Here is a 13,840-nt window from a genome sequence, read left to right as displayed (position 1 = left end):
TATTTGTTTTTGCCACACAACGCAGCCTGCTGGATCTCAGTTCCCCTCCCAGGGACTGAACCTGGACCACAGCAGCAAAAGCCCAGAATTCTAGGTGACCAGGGAACTCCCAAGAAAGTATTCTTTAAAGTTAGAATTCCATATAAACTCAAATCACAAAATAAGTGAAAGGTTAAAATAACTGCATTTCTTCTGCTTTATTGACTACGCCAGACCCTTTGACTGTGTGGAAAATTCTTCAAGAGATGGGAATACCAGACCATCTGACCTGCCTCCTGAGAAATCTGTATGCAGGTCAAGAAGCAACAGTGGGAACTGGACATGGAACAACAGACTGGTTCCAAATAGGAAAAGGAGTACATCAAGGCTGTATATTGTCACCCTGCTTATTTAACTTATAGGCAGGGTACATCATGCGAAATGCCGGGCTGGATGAAGCACAAGCTGGAATCAAGATTGCCGGGAGAAATATCAATAACCTCAGATATGCAGATATCACCACACTTATGGCAGAAAGCGAAGAACTAAAGAGCCTCTTGATTAAAGTGAAAGAAGAGAGTGAAAAAGTTGGCTTAAAACATTCAGAAATGTTTCAACATTCAGAAAACTAAGATCATGGCAACCGGTCCCATCACTTCATGGCAAATAGATGGGGAAACAATGCAAACAGTGAGAGACTATTTTGGGGGCTCCAAAATCACTGCATATGGTGACTGCAGCCATGAAATTAAAAGACGTTTGCTCCTTGGAAGAAAAGCTATGACCAACCTAGATAGCATATTAAAAAGTAGAGACATTACTTTGCCAACAAAGGTCCATCTAGTCAAAGCTATGGTTTTTCCAGTAGTCATGTATGGATGTGAGAACTGGACCATAAACAAAGCTGAGCACCAAAGAATTGATGCTTTTGATCTGTGGTGTTGGAGAAGATGCTTCAGAGTCCCTTGGACTGCAAGGAGATCCAACCAGTCCATCCTAAAGGAAATTAGTCCTGAATATTCATTAGAAGGACTGATGCTGCAGCTGAAACTCCAATACTTTGGCCACCTGGTGCGAAGAACTGACTCACTGGAAAAGATCCTGATGCTGGGAAAGATTGAAGGCAGGAGGAGAAGGGGACAACAGAGGATGAGATGGTTAGACGGCATCACCAACTCGATAGACATGAATTTGAGTAAGCTCTGGGAGTTGGTGATGGACAGGGAAGCCTGGCATGCTGCAGTCCATGGGGTCACAAAGAGTCGGCCACGACTGAGCGACTGAACTGAACTGAACTGAAGACATTCGGGAGCACTGTATTTATTACCACACCATCATTCTGAGAAAGTTACTTGAGGCTGTAACATAACAAAATGAGGATGAAACTAAAACAGAGGAAGATCCTGGGTGAGGGAGGGTCAAAGAGTACAAACTTCTACTTATAAAATGAGTAAGTTCTGGGAATCTAAAGTATAGTGTGGTGACTATAATTGACAATACTTGTATATTTAAAAGTTGCTAAGACAGGAGAACTAAGTCCTCATCACAAGAAAAAAACTGTGACTATGGGAGGTGGTAATTTTAACTAAACTTATGGTGGAAATTATTTTGCTACATATATGTATATATATACACATACACATTTCAAATATTTATGCTGCACACCTGAACCTACTACAATGATATATGCCAATTATATCTCAATAAAAATAAAGGGGGCGGGGGGAAGGAGGAAGGCCCAGAAAGGATCTAAAACACAGTGAATTTAACCTAGAGGTGAGGTTAAAAAAAAGTTCTAGGATGCAAGCTATATAATATTGAACTAGAAAATAATCAGTCCAAATGGGAGTCATGGGTGAAATGGTCTGCAGAGAATGATTTCTAGACAATACAGATTACCTGTGAGAATCTGGGTAATTCTGAGTTTATGATGATAGTGTACTGCTTTTGACAAGAAAAAAAAGCAAGACATCAAGAAACTCCAGAAAAACAAAAAACTATTCAAGAAACTCCTGATCCAAAGGGATGTAGTGAAAGTGGAGTAAGTACCACCAAAACAACCTGACCAGAGTAAAACCAGAGACTGGAGCCCCGAGTGGAAGGGGCAGTGGGCTCAGGCACACACACTCTCGGGGTCCTGATAGATGAAGCTGGACATCAGGGGAAATTCTAGGTCCCCTGAGACTTTCCTGGGCAGCCACCTGCTGGTTGGCAGGCTCAGCTAAGGCGTGGGCAGCAGGGCAGCAAACAAGAGACCAGAGCCGCCCTGGAAGGGCCAATGTGGGCAATGGGAGTGTATTGCCTGTAGGGTCATGATGGTATCAAGTCATATTTGACAAGATACACATAGAAAACATCTGGCAGGACATCCCTGGTGATTCAGTGGTTAAGGTTTCCCCTTCCAATGGAGGGGGTGCAGGTTATTCCTCTTCAGGGAACCAAGATCCCACATAGGTCTTGTGGCCAAAAAACCAAAACATAAAAACAGAAGCAACACTGTAACAAACACAATAAAAAAATTTAAATGGCCCACATCAAAAATCTTTAAAAAAAAAAAGAAAAAGGAAAGAAAGAAAGAAAACACCTGCCAAAAGATCCCAGAAACTAGGAATGTGATTTCTGAGGTTGGGGTGGGGGCTGGAATAGGATAAAAGGACAGAAGCAGGAGAGAAACTTTTCATTGTACATTTTTATTGTTTTAAACAGGTAAGTGTCCTATGCATTCAAGCAAAAAAAAATTTTTTTTAATAGATAAATGCAACCTATTAGCCTTTTCTGCTATGGAAGTTTCCTATAATAAAAGTCTTCCTACATTTTTTTCTAAACGCCTTCTAAGAAGGGAACACTGTGTTGCAGAGCTTTTTAGCACAAATTCCAACAGCTGCATTGAGCTCTGGGGCACAGCATCACTGTGCAAGACATGCCCAGGGGTCTTGGTGCTCTTCTGGAAGGTTCCCATGGTGAGGCTAGAGATGACATGCAGCATGGTCATGAGCCCACCAGCCCGCAGGACATCATTAGTCAGTAAAGACCATGCACCATCTCCGAGATGAATATTTCAAAGGAAATTAATTCACTTGTCACTCACTGTCATCCAGTCAGGACTGTGCACAACAATATCATGATATTTTCCACTCAGAAGATGACTGATCAAACAGAGAAGGGGGTGGGAGCTGGGTCCCGCTCTCTACTCCGCCACCATCTCACCAGACAGTGTAGGGCCTTAGCAGTTCACATCTCCAGGAAAGTTTTCTCATGTGCCAAGTGAGAGGTTAGACTAAAAATCTCTGGAGTTCAATTTTCCATCATTAAAATCCTATGATTCAATGAAAGGCCATGTATATAACCAGCCCCAGCTGCCTTTTGCGATCACACAAAGATCTCCGTCCTGACTGCAAAGTTCCTTCTCCCGACTTCATGGCTACGCTGAGCACAGAATGGGGAACTTGGCTGCTTTTCCTGTGCAGAGCAAAGATCTAACTATATCTCATGAATGAAAGAGACCAAAGCTTCATTTTGAGAAATTTTCCTTTAGATTCACCAGCAAAACAATAGAAATTACAAAAATTTAAAAATGGTTGCATGTAAAATAACAACACTTGAACATAAAGCATAACCCACATGCATTTAGCTGTCCCCCACTACACCTGAGAAGCAAACCCATTTCCACAGGAAAAAAAAAATCAAAAAGGAGTAAAGGAGAGGCAGTGTTCTGAGGCCTCAAGCACAAGCTACAGCTGAAGAAGAGGGGGCCCAGGACCGCCCTCCATTAACACTCGGTGCCTGCCACATCTACCCGTTATGCCCAACATGCCTGCCCCCCTCACAGAGAGCTACTTACAAACCCAGAACAACTGCGACTCCATCAGCTGACCTGCTACCATCACAGCTACCACCATGATGGTATCTGAAAGGTGCCACAGACAAAAACCAAAAATAAACACTGCCCACAGGTAGCTGTGACAGGTACCGCAGGGAACAACTGGAAAGGAGCCAGTCCAGAAAGAAACTGGCAACTCAGAAAAACCCTTAGGCCAGCAAAAGCCAAGAGATACAAAATAAACTTACTCTCAAACTTTAAGTGCTGCTGCTGCTAAGTCGTTTCAGTCGTGTCCGACTCTGTGCGACCCCATAGATGGCAGCCCACCAGGCGCCTCCGTCCATGGGATTCTCCAGGCAAGAACACTGGAGTGGGTTGCCATTTCCTTCTCCAATGCATGAAAGTGAAAAGTGAAAGTGAGGTTGCTCAGTCGTGTCTGACTCTTCACGACCCCATGGACTGCAGCCTACCAGGCTCCTCCATCCATGGGATTTTCCAGGCAAGAGTACTGGAGTGGGGTGCCGTAAGTGAGGCATAACTAAATCTCTTAGATCACTAAAAACTAGAGAGATCATGAATTCTTAAGAAAAATACAGAATTTGAAAGTTGCTGAGGAGTGTATGTTAAAAGTTCTGAGCGCGCGCGTGCACACACACACACACACACACGGAGCTCTATAGTATGGTGAGATGTTAACCAGACGTTGTGATGATCGTTCCACAACACACAGATATCACAACACACAGATTATCCTGTACACCTGAAACTAACACTGTGTATCAATCATACTCTTTTTTTTTAATGTCATGGGGAAAAAATACTACTGAAAGAGAAAAGAAAATCTAACCACACAGGAGATTAGTGCAAATTAAATCAGCACGTATCACAATGGGCCAGCACTAGATAAAAAACTGCCTTACAAAGAATGAGCCTCTTCCAGTCCCAGCATCACAAACACTCAGGTTCATCCACACACCCCCGAGTGCAGGGAGCACTAGCTCCAGAAAAAGCCAGCCTGGAGACCCTGACCCTCTCTGTGTTTCCCCTTGTGAACCGCAAGGCCTCAAAGGACTGCTGGAGGAAGGGCCCTAGGGGTGCCTGGCTGCACAGTGCACGTTAAACAAACAGCCTGTTTACGCTCCACACAGCCTGGAACTGTGCTGGCGCACCTGCCTTGTTACCTGAGCCCCACATGTCAGCTCCCGTGCAGTCATCTCATACCAGTCTCAGGGACCATCATGGGCTCGGTAAATGTCTAATGCAGAAATGAGCAAAACCCAGGGCCATCCTCAGTGAAACCGAGGCCATCTCACCCCAGAGGTCAAGACAAATGGAGCTGAGAGGCAAGGATGTGCCGGGGGCATGGCGGTCCGTCCCTTAGCACAGTAGGATGAAGGGCAGGCCCCTCACAACACACTGCTGGCGGCAGAGCTTGGAATCATGAGACTGACACCCCAGCGACTAGCGGGCACATCTGAGACGCTGTTTTCAATGAGTAGGCTTCCCAGGTAGCCATGGAAGCTCAGCAAGAGCTGTCAGGTGACCTAGGTCTCTTAAGTCAAAATACCTAGTTTGGGGTTTTGGGGGGGTGGGGTTTGCCTTTTGTGGGGAGGCCATGCTGTGCAGCTGGAGGAATCCTAGTTCCCCAATCAGGGATCAAACCTGAGTTGTCAGCAGTAAAAACATGAGAGTCCTAACCACTGGGTTGCCAAGGAATTCCCCAAAATAACTAGCTTTAGGTTGGGCCTAACAAAAGTCCTTCCAGAGAAAGTTCCCGAAGTTCATGGAGAAGTTAGAAGACACTCTAGACCAGGAAGCTCTAACATTTTTAATTAAGTGTGTAACCAACACTTTTCATAATTTATTTGCCTACATACAAGGTAATCCTACCAAAAAAACATAATGAAAATCAACACCTGACCAACTAAAATTCTAAAGCATGCTGGGCAACACAGCCTGCACTGGCTCTGACCTACAGTGTCAGAGAGGACACAGTCATCAAAAGTAGGATTCTGTGGGGATGACCCCTAGGTACCAGTATGACCTGGATCCTAAAGTCCATCGGGTCAGGAGGTCACTGAGCCCTAGTGCGATCTCCTGGGCTAGTGGGGAAGGAGAGAAAGGGAGAGATGGGTAGACAGTGGTGCTGCAGCTGACACCATCCCCGTGGCGCCCTGACACACACCCACAAGGAGCTGTGAAGACCCAGGGGCTCCAGTCCTGCTCCTGTGTTCCATGCTGCAGGATGAACTGCGTTTATCTGACACTGGTAGGAAGTTGCAGTCTTCTAGAGGCTTCCCCAGACCCACCCAGACTGCTGCAGAGGGCAGGTTTATTTTAGGTAGAGCCTGGGTAATCACAAAGGGACCAGGAGGGACCTCAGGATGGAAGTGGGCTAAGGGGAAGGTCTGGAAGGGCTTGCTCACTGCCTGTATCCAGACCAGCAGGAGCCACTTCACACAGTGGTCCTTTCTCTGAAACGTACATGAAACTCAACTTCCGCTTCATATGCTCTGGGACCGTCCCTTTTAAAGAAGGCTGCAGTTGTTTCTGCTTTTAAAGTGAGGAGTGGGACACAGGGGAAACAGTATGAGCTTTAGAAGCAGACACACCTGAATCAAACCACGGCTGTACCAGGGCACCCATTCAGTCACTCACTCCTTCTAAAACATTCAGACAGTGCTCACTGCTCCTGGCATAGCAAGAGTGAAGGAGACACATGGTGACTTTTCCATGTCAACTTGGATAACTGAGTAACTTCTCTCGGCCTCAATTTCTCATCTATAAAACATGAAAGATACCACTTACTTTGCAGGTTGTAGTTTCTCATGACAAATGAAATAAGAAAACAGTTTCTAGCATATGTAAGAATTTTTTACATTGTGGATTATAGTAACAATGTCCCATTTCACATGAGAGTTTTTTCTTTAATGTGAAGCCTGCCTACTTACAACGAGCTATAATAATGTTATTCTCAGCAAGGTCCCCAAGTAAACATCTCTATCTCACTAAAAGATTAAATTTCTACTCACTCAAGCTCATTAAGATGGAGAAATCCACTCAAGCTGTAAATGTTACGGCTCCACAGACCACAGGACTGTCCGCTTATCACAACAGAACCTGTGGTGCTCCGCTTTGCCTCAGGACTCCACCTTCTCCAGTGTGAAATGGGTGTAACAATAACTGCCCTGCCTACTCTGTAGTGCTTTTGCAGAGACTAAAGACAATAAATGATATGAGAATACTATAATTAAAAAGAAAAAAAAAGCTCAGGTGCTATTCACATAGGAGGCTAAGTTGGGTCTCATACTTGACGTGGTTAAAGAGCACGGAGACTGGTATGCTGGTGACTGAAGACAAGAAGCAGTCTTGTGCTGGTGGCGAAGCAGCTCCAGTGCAGCCCACAGCCTGAAGCCTTTGCTTCAGGAAAGAAGCTGAGCAGATGAAGCTGGAAGAACCTGGCGGTTACCTGCTTGCCCTTCACCACGTGCTTGGGCACCGGCACCTTGAGCTCTAGGTCCGTGTAGTCCTGGGACCAGGTGTAGTTCTCACGCACAGCACCGTTGTAGCTGTCGGGGTTTCTCTGGAACTGCTCCTGTCTCCTGAGAAAGAACAAGAAGTAAGACGACAGCCCAGGCCCACAAGCAGGGCAGGAAGCCCACAGGGTCCCAGGAACATACTGTCTCCAGGTCCTGAGAACGTTCACCTAACCTTGCTTGGTTTTGCGTCTAAAACTCCCCTTCCCTCTGGCTGATTTCCTTTCTGACCACCCAATTCGGGCCTCAATGGGAAGTCACAGGAACAAAGGGAAAATCCAAGGAGAAGACCCTGTGTAGCACCCTCAAGGTTAGGAAAAATATCTGTCAATGCAGTCCATGGCATAGCCTGGCCCTCCTGGTCTTCACAAAGCTTAAAAACCAGACCAGTCCACAAGCCAAAGAGCCTAATTAATAACATCCTGGGGCTTGTGGGTGCCTGGTTTCCCATAAACTGCTTGGCAGGCCATATTTTCTTTTAAAAAAAGGCAGGGCGGGGGGAATACCAAAAAACCACTTTAGCCTGTAGCTACTCAACTTCAATTCTAATCCAAGCCCAGCCTCCATCTTCCCCTGGTAAATAAATCAAAGCCAAGGCACTGCACTGAACTGCAGACTTTCTTCAGATGTGAGCAGTGTGCTTATGAGACAGCCTAGGAAAGAAACTCCGTCAGCTGAATCTTCTTGTACGTGTATTACCAACCCAGCACAGATGTAAACAGGCATGGCCAGAAGCTGATGTCAAAAATAAAACACGATAAAACAATTGTCACAAAATTTAACTGTTAATAATAGTAAAAACACCACATAGAAATAAGTTGAGAGTCCATCATAGTAAGTTTTTGATCTAAATTAAAAGACAGAAACCTAGTTGAGGAGGAGACAACACCTATGAGCACGCCCATCCCAACAACAGGTACATGCAGCCCCGTTCTCCTGCGCGTGCGGAGCCCGCTGATGCGCCTGGAGAGAGAGGCTGATGGGTGGGCTGCCACACTCCCATGCACGCCCACATGTCTGCAGAGGAAAACACACAAGAGGGTCAAGGGCTGTACCCCATCAGCCTCTCACTTCTGGTCAGGAGGGGCCGCAAGTGGTGGTTAATGAGGATGCACTTTTCAGGTGAACGCTGTAAGCCAAGAACATGTTTCCCTCCTGTGGGTGTGCCTTCTGCACCTTAAATCTGAGGCTGGGCCTCTGCCACAGCCCAGGCTCTCTGGGCTGGTAAACTGGTGGCTGCTGCGGGCTGAACTGTGTCCCCCAAAATGAGTGTGTTCAAGTCCTAGCCTTCGGCACCTCACACGGAGACACAGTCTATACAGATGTAATCCATTGTAATGAGGTCATTAGGGTAGGCCTGACCCAATACGACCATGTCCTTAAAGGGAGGGGGCTCTGGACACAAAGACACACGCACAGAGGGACAACGTGAAGAACCTCGGGGAGAAGACAGCCACGCGGCAGAGGCGAGCGCTGTGCAGCTGGTGGCTGTGGAGGGCGCTGGCCAGGGAGCATCACAGGGTGGGCAGCTCAGCAGGCACGCACACCTCCCTGCCCCCTGCAACCCTGTTTGGACCTGCAGCTTTTCCCCAGCACAGATGAGCAAGCTTCTGGGTGTTTTTAACACTCTAAATCCACATTCTCATTAAATAAAGTTGATTATTTCCCACCGACAGTGTGCATAAAATAAGTCTCCTGTCACATGCAGGTTCTCTGGGCCCTCGCCCTCACCCTGTCCTCCCAGACCAGCCTACAGCCACACCCCTGCAGCTGCTGGCCAGAACTGGGGTGGGAGGGGGAAGGGGGCGGGGGGAGTGGGAAGGGTGGGAGGAGGAGCATGCGTCAGCAGCCAGGGTGCAGACAGGGAGCAGGCCTCACTGCAGCACCCACGCCTGATGAGCCGGATCAGCCCAGATAACAGGGTTGTGACTGTTAAAGAAAAGGCCCTCTCCAAAGGAGAGGCTCTGCAGGTGCCCACAGCCAGCAGCACCTGCACAGGTGGGAAAGGAACTCAGGCCGCCTCCCCCCTCCCTCTCTCCAAGCCCCTGCCCTGTGGGGGTGGCGGCGTGGGAGTGGGAGAAGTGGTGGGTAAAAGGGGTCACAGCCCCCAAATAAAGGCTTCTGTGCAGGAGGCTGGAGCCCATATAGGGAACAGGTTGTAATTCAGCAGGGGGCACTCTCAAGCCCCTTTCCAGGTTCCCAGGGTTTGGGGTGGGGGGAGGGGTAGATTCCCCACTATGTGGAGACAGGTGCTGGCCAGCACTCACCAGGTTCCTAGAGCCAGAAAAGAGCTGCTTCCACCCTGGAACACCCTGCCTCCACTCACTCACACCTGTCCCTCATGCTCTAAGGCAAAGGCCACCTCTCCTGGGTGTTCAGTGGTACACAGGTGTAACAGCTCCTCACCCACCTGTAGATGCCACTGTCCATGTACCCGGGGGAGAGGCCAGGGCTTGTGCATGAGGAATGTGGTGTGCGTGTGTACATGTGAGTATGTGCTGTGTACCTGTGTGTGGAGTACACAGTACACAGTGTGTGTGTGTGGAGTACACAGTGTGTGAGCACTTCCATGTGCATGTGTGCGTGTGTAATGTGAACATGTGGTGTGAGCATGTTCATGCTGTGTGTGCGTGCAAGCCTGTGTTGGGGGGTGTACATGGTGTAGCCAGTACGTGTGTATGTACATTAGCAGACAGTAGTTCATCCTCCCCCTTTGCAGAGCAGCCCCATCTCGCATTGATTTCCTGCTCTCCTCATTGATCCTACCATATCCCACACCTGGAGCTCGTGCCCCGCAATGAGAGCAGCCACCACGATGAGAAGCCTGCACACCATAACTAGAGAGTAGCCTCCACTCGCTGCCACTCGAGAAAAGCCCGTGCAGCCAAAAATAATAAATAAAGGTACAACAGAATGAGATAATCACCACTGTGTAACCTACAATGGAAACGCTGAGTCTGGGCAGCATTCCTTGACGGATGCTGAGCTCTAGGTGAGAGGTGGATGGGAGTCTGCTCACAGAAGGACTGGAAAATTCTGCTGTGTCCACAACAGCAAGATACCAGGCACCTCCTGAGGGAACCTCACCTCTGGGGTAGTCCTGTCCTAATGCTGAGCCTTAAATCTGCTCCACACCACAGGTCTAACCACCAGACTACAGACAGCAGAAGCGGCAGAGAATGTATCCATCAAAACCACCAACATAAAACCTGCCAAGTCCAGCATCTGGGAAATTACAATAGACAAAGTTCTAAGTTTCTTTACAAACAAATGGTTACAAAGGGCATCACAAAATGAAAAAAAAAAAAGAGGAATTATTCTAAATTAAGAGACTTAGAAGACAGAGAAACCAAATGTTATGTTTGGACTTGCTGGACAGGTATTTTGAAAAAACCAACTGTAAAAAGACATTTTGAGACAATGAGGGAAAAGTGAACGCAGTCTGGACATTAGATGATTACAGGGAATTATAAATTTGTTCAGTTGTGATATTCATTTAGTCCACTTTTCTTTTTTACTGAAGTACGCATGGGTGAAAGAAAGTTTGTGATTTCTGGGCTCTGCCACATCAAAAAAAAAAGGGATTAGAGAAAGAAAGGAAACATGAATTCTGACATATTGTTAATGAAGAAGTGGGGGAACCTCACAGACATTTATTATGCTCTCCTCTCCTTTCTGTGTCACCAAACCTGAAGGATCTATCTTGACTATTCACCCAGGAGTGGATCTGCTGGGTCAAGGGTATAAAAGAAAGCATCTCACCCTTAAGAGACAGTGGGAAACTCATTTCCAAGGGCTGTCCCAATTCTTACTCAACAGTGGTGTGCACAGGGTCCTGCTCAACACTGGAACACCTTCTCAAGTTTTATCAATTAAATACACACAAAAAAATAGTGTTTCCGATTGGTCTTGATTCACATTTCCCTGCATATAATGTTAACTGGCCATATGCGACTCATTTCTGCAAAATTCCTGCCATGGCTTTTGCTTGTGCTTTCCCTGGTTTGAAGAAGTTCTCCATAAATTTTTGATAAAATTCTTTGTTGGTTTCCAAGTATACAAACGCCTTCTCCTGGCTGATAAGTTGTCTTCCTACTTCCTTCCTTCCAGATGTTTGATTAACTCAAGCACCATCACTATCATGAAACAATCTCACAGCTCCTTCCCTCCTTGAAGTCTGAAGGGCATCGCATCTATTTTCTAACAGGAATACTCTAACATTTTAATCTCTAGTTTTTGGAGTTATCATGCCCTTTGCATTCAACCTGGCTTCCTTGTGTAGTCTTTTCTTCTCTTGACCACTTGGACCAGGAGCTTGTCTAAACAGCAAGTCCAGCTGAGGAACACAGGGGCCAGCCGGGAACAGGACTTGCCGCAGTCACTGCATGCACCAGCCCAGCTCCTCTGGGATACCTTCTGGTCCTTGGCGCCCACTCCCCACCTTAAGGAAGGCTCAGTTTAATGAAAAAAATTCTTACAACAAGTATATTTTGAAAATGTGCTTTTAATGTTTTAAAATTAATTTTGCGGTACAGTTAAAAATATGAGCTGATTCTATATTTACCTAAAATAAACGAGGCAAGGTGCTTGGAGTCTCATGATATGCCCATGAATCACTTGACAGGTGTTAATGCAAATTTAGGGAATGTCTTTGACAATCTGTATCAGATGGTCAGCCAACAAAAACATAATCAATATTTACTACAAACTCTTCTAATTAACAAAAGATATAAGTTGGTTATAGTGAGACATTTTCTTAAATCATGTTAATTACTTTACAAGGGAAAGAGACATCCCAATTTTTTTTACAAGTGTATAAATGTGAAATATACATTTTAAAACAAAAAGATAGGGACTCTCTGTCCCACGTGCGTGCGCTCTTTTCTTTCTCTCTCTCTTTTTCTTTCTCTCTCTCTCGCGCGCGCACTCTCTCTCTCTCTCGCTCTCTCTCGCTCTTTCTACCGCCCCCCCCAAAAAAAAAAAGATAATTTACTCCATAAATATGCTGAATTCTTAGTCTTTTAAATCAATTTTCTATTCCTATTCATCCAAAATCAGGACACGTATGACTAGCTTCACCATTTCAAGTTCCAACAGACTTCCCAACTGAGGGATATAAATGTATCTCAGAGATATGGTGGGTTCTGTCCCAGACCACCACACACCCCAATAAAGTGAGTCACAAGAATTTTCTGGTTTCCTAGTGCATGCAGAAGTTACATGTAGTCTACACTATACCATACAACTATTCTGTGTTAACTGTGCAACAGCATTATGTCTAAAAAGACAATGTACATACTTTAATTAAAATTACTTTATTGCTAAATACTACTGACCATCATCTGAGCTTTTAGTGAGTCAATCTTTTTGCTGGTGGAGGGTCTTGCCTTGATGTGGTGGCTATGGACCAATCAAGGTGATAGCTGCTGAAGGATGGGGTGGCTGTGGCGATTTCCTAAAAGGAGGCAACAATGAAGTCTGCCACATGGGTTGACTCCCCCTTTCATGAAGGATTTCTCAAGCAGACAATGCTGTTCAACAGCATTTTACCCACATGAGATCTTTCAAAATTGGAGTCAATCCTCTCAAATCCTACTGCTAAGTTTATGTAATATTTCAATGCTCTGCTGTCATTTCACCAATAATCTTCATAGCATCATCACCAGTAGATTCCATTTCAAGAAATCACTTTCTTTGCACATCCATAAGAAGCAACTCCTCATCCATTAAAGATTTATAACATACATATTAATAATGAAAAGCTTTGAAATGTTAGGAGAATTACCAAATCGTGACACAGAGACAAGAAGTGAGCAAATGTTGCTGGGAAAATGGGGCTGAGAGACCTGCTTGACACAGGATTGCCACAGACCTTCAACTGGTACGCAACACAGTATCTGTGAAGCACAATAAGCAAAGTGAGATAAAATGAGGTATGTGTGTAATGGGACCAGAGGAAAACAACACCCAAACTTTCAGGAGCTGCATATCATCAGGGATGCAACCAGCAACACAGCCACGTGTCACAAACGTCCCATCATTAGTACTGAGAAGGCTAACGTAAATTTTATTTTGTTATATTTTCAAAGTGTTTTACTAAGACACTGTCTGAGATACAACAGGTCAGGGGTTGGTAAATGATAGCCCAGCACCTGTTTGGTAAATAAAGGTTCACTGGAACGAGCTACAGTAACCCATTTACAAAGCATCTCTGGCTGCTTTGGGCTCCAGAATGTGTGACCTGCAAAGCCTGAAATATTTACCAGCTGGCCCTTTAAATTAGTTTTTGCAATTTGGAATTTGGGGGTTAGTTTTTAATGAGGTTTGCTTCATTTGGGCTTTTTGTTTTTGTTATTTTTGAAAAGCCATGTTTCAAGAAAACTTTTAAAAGGCAACAATTTTAATCAATAAGAAAGCATCTGAAATGAAAGGACTCCAATCACTGGGACATGCGGCCAGATGGGGCTCTCCCCCCACTCCTGGTGGCTCCAACCTAGGAAGGGTC

At 45.6% G+C, this 13,840-nt stretch overlaps 1 protein-coding gene across 2 annotated transcripts in view; it reads right to left on the bottom strand.

Moving 5' to 3' along the window:
- Positions 1-13,840, bottom strand: part of NUDCD3 (NudC domain containing 3) — a 70,716-nt gene that overhangs the window by 17,237 nt on the left and 39,639 nt on the right. For both annotated transcript variants that reach the window (XM_044946787.1, XM_006051305.3), the window contains exon 3: positions 7,269-7,401. In XM_044946787.1, coding sequence (XP_044802722.1) covers positions 7,269-7,401 — 133 coding nt within the window. The remainder of the gene's footprint in view (positions 1-7,268; positions 7,402-13,840) is intronic.

Source organism: Bubalus bubalis, chromosome 8, assembly GCF_019923935.1.
Source record: "Bubalus bubalis isolate 160015118507 breed Murrah chromosome 8, NDDB_SH_1, whole genome shotgun sequence".
NCBI lineage: Eukaryota > Metazoa > Chordata > Mammalia > Artiodactyla > Bovidae > Bubalus > Bubalus bubalis.
This window is presented reverse-complemented; position numbering and strand designations above follow the sequence as displayed.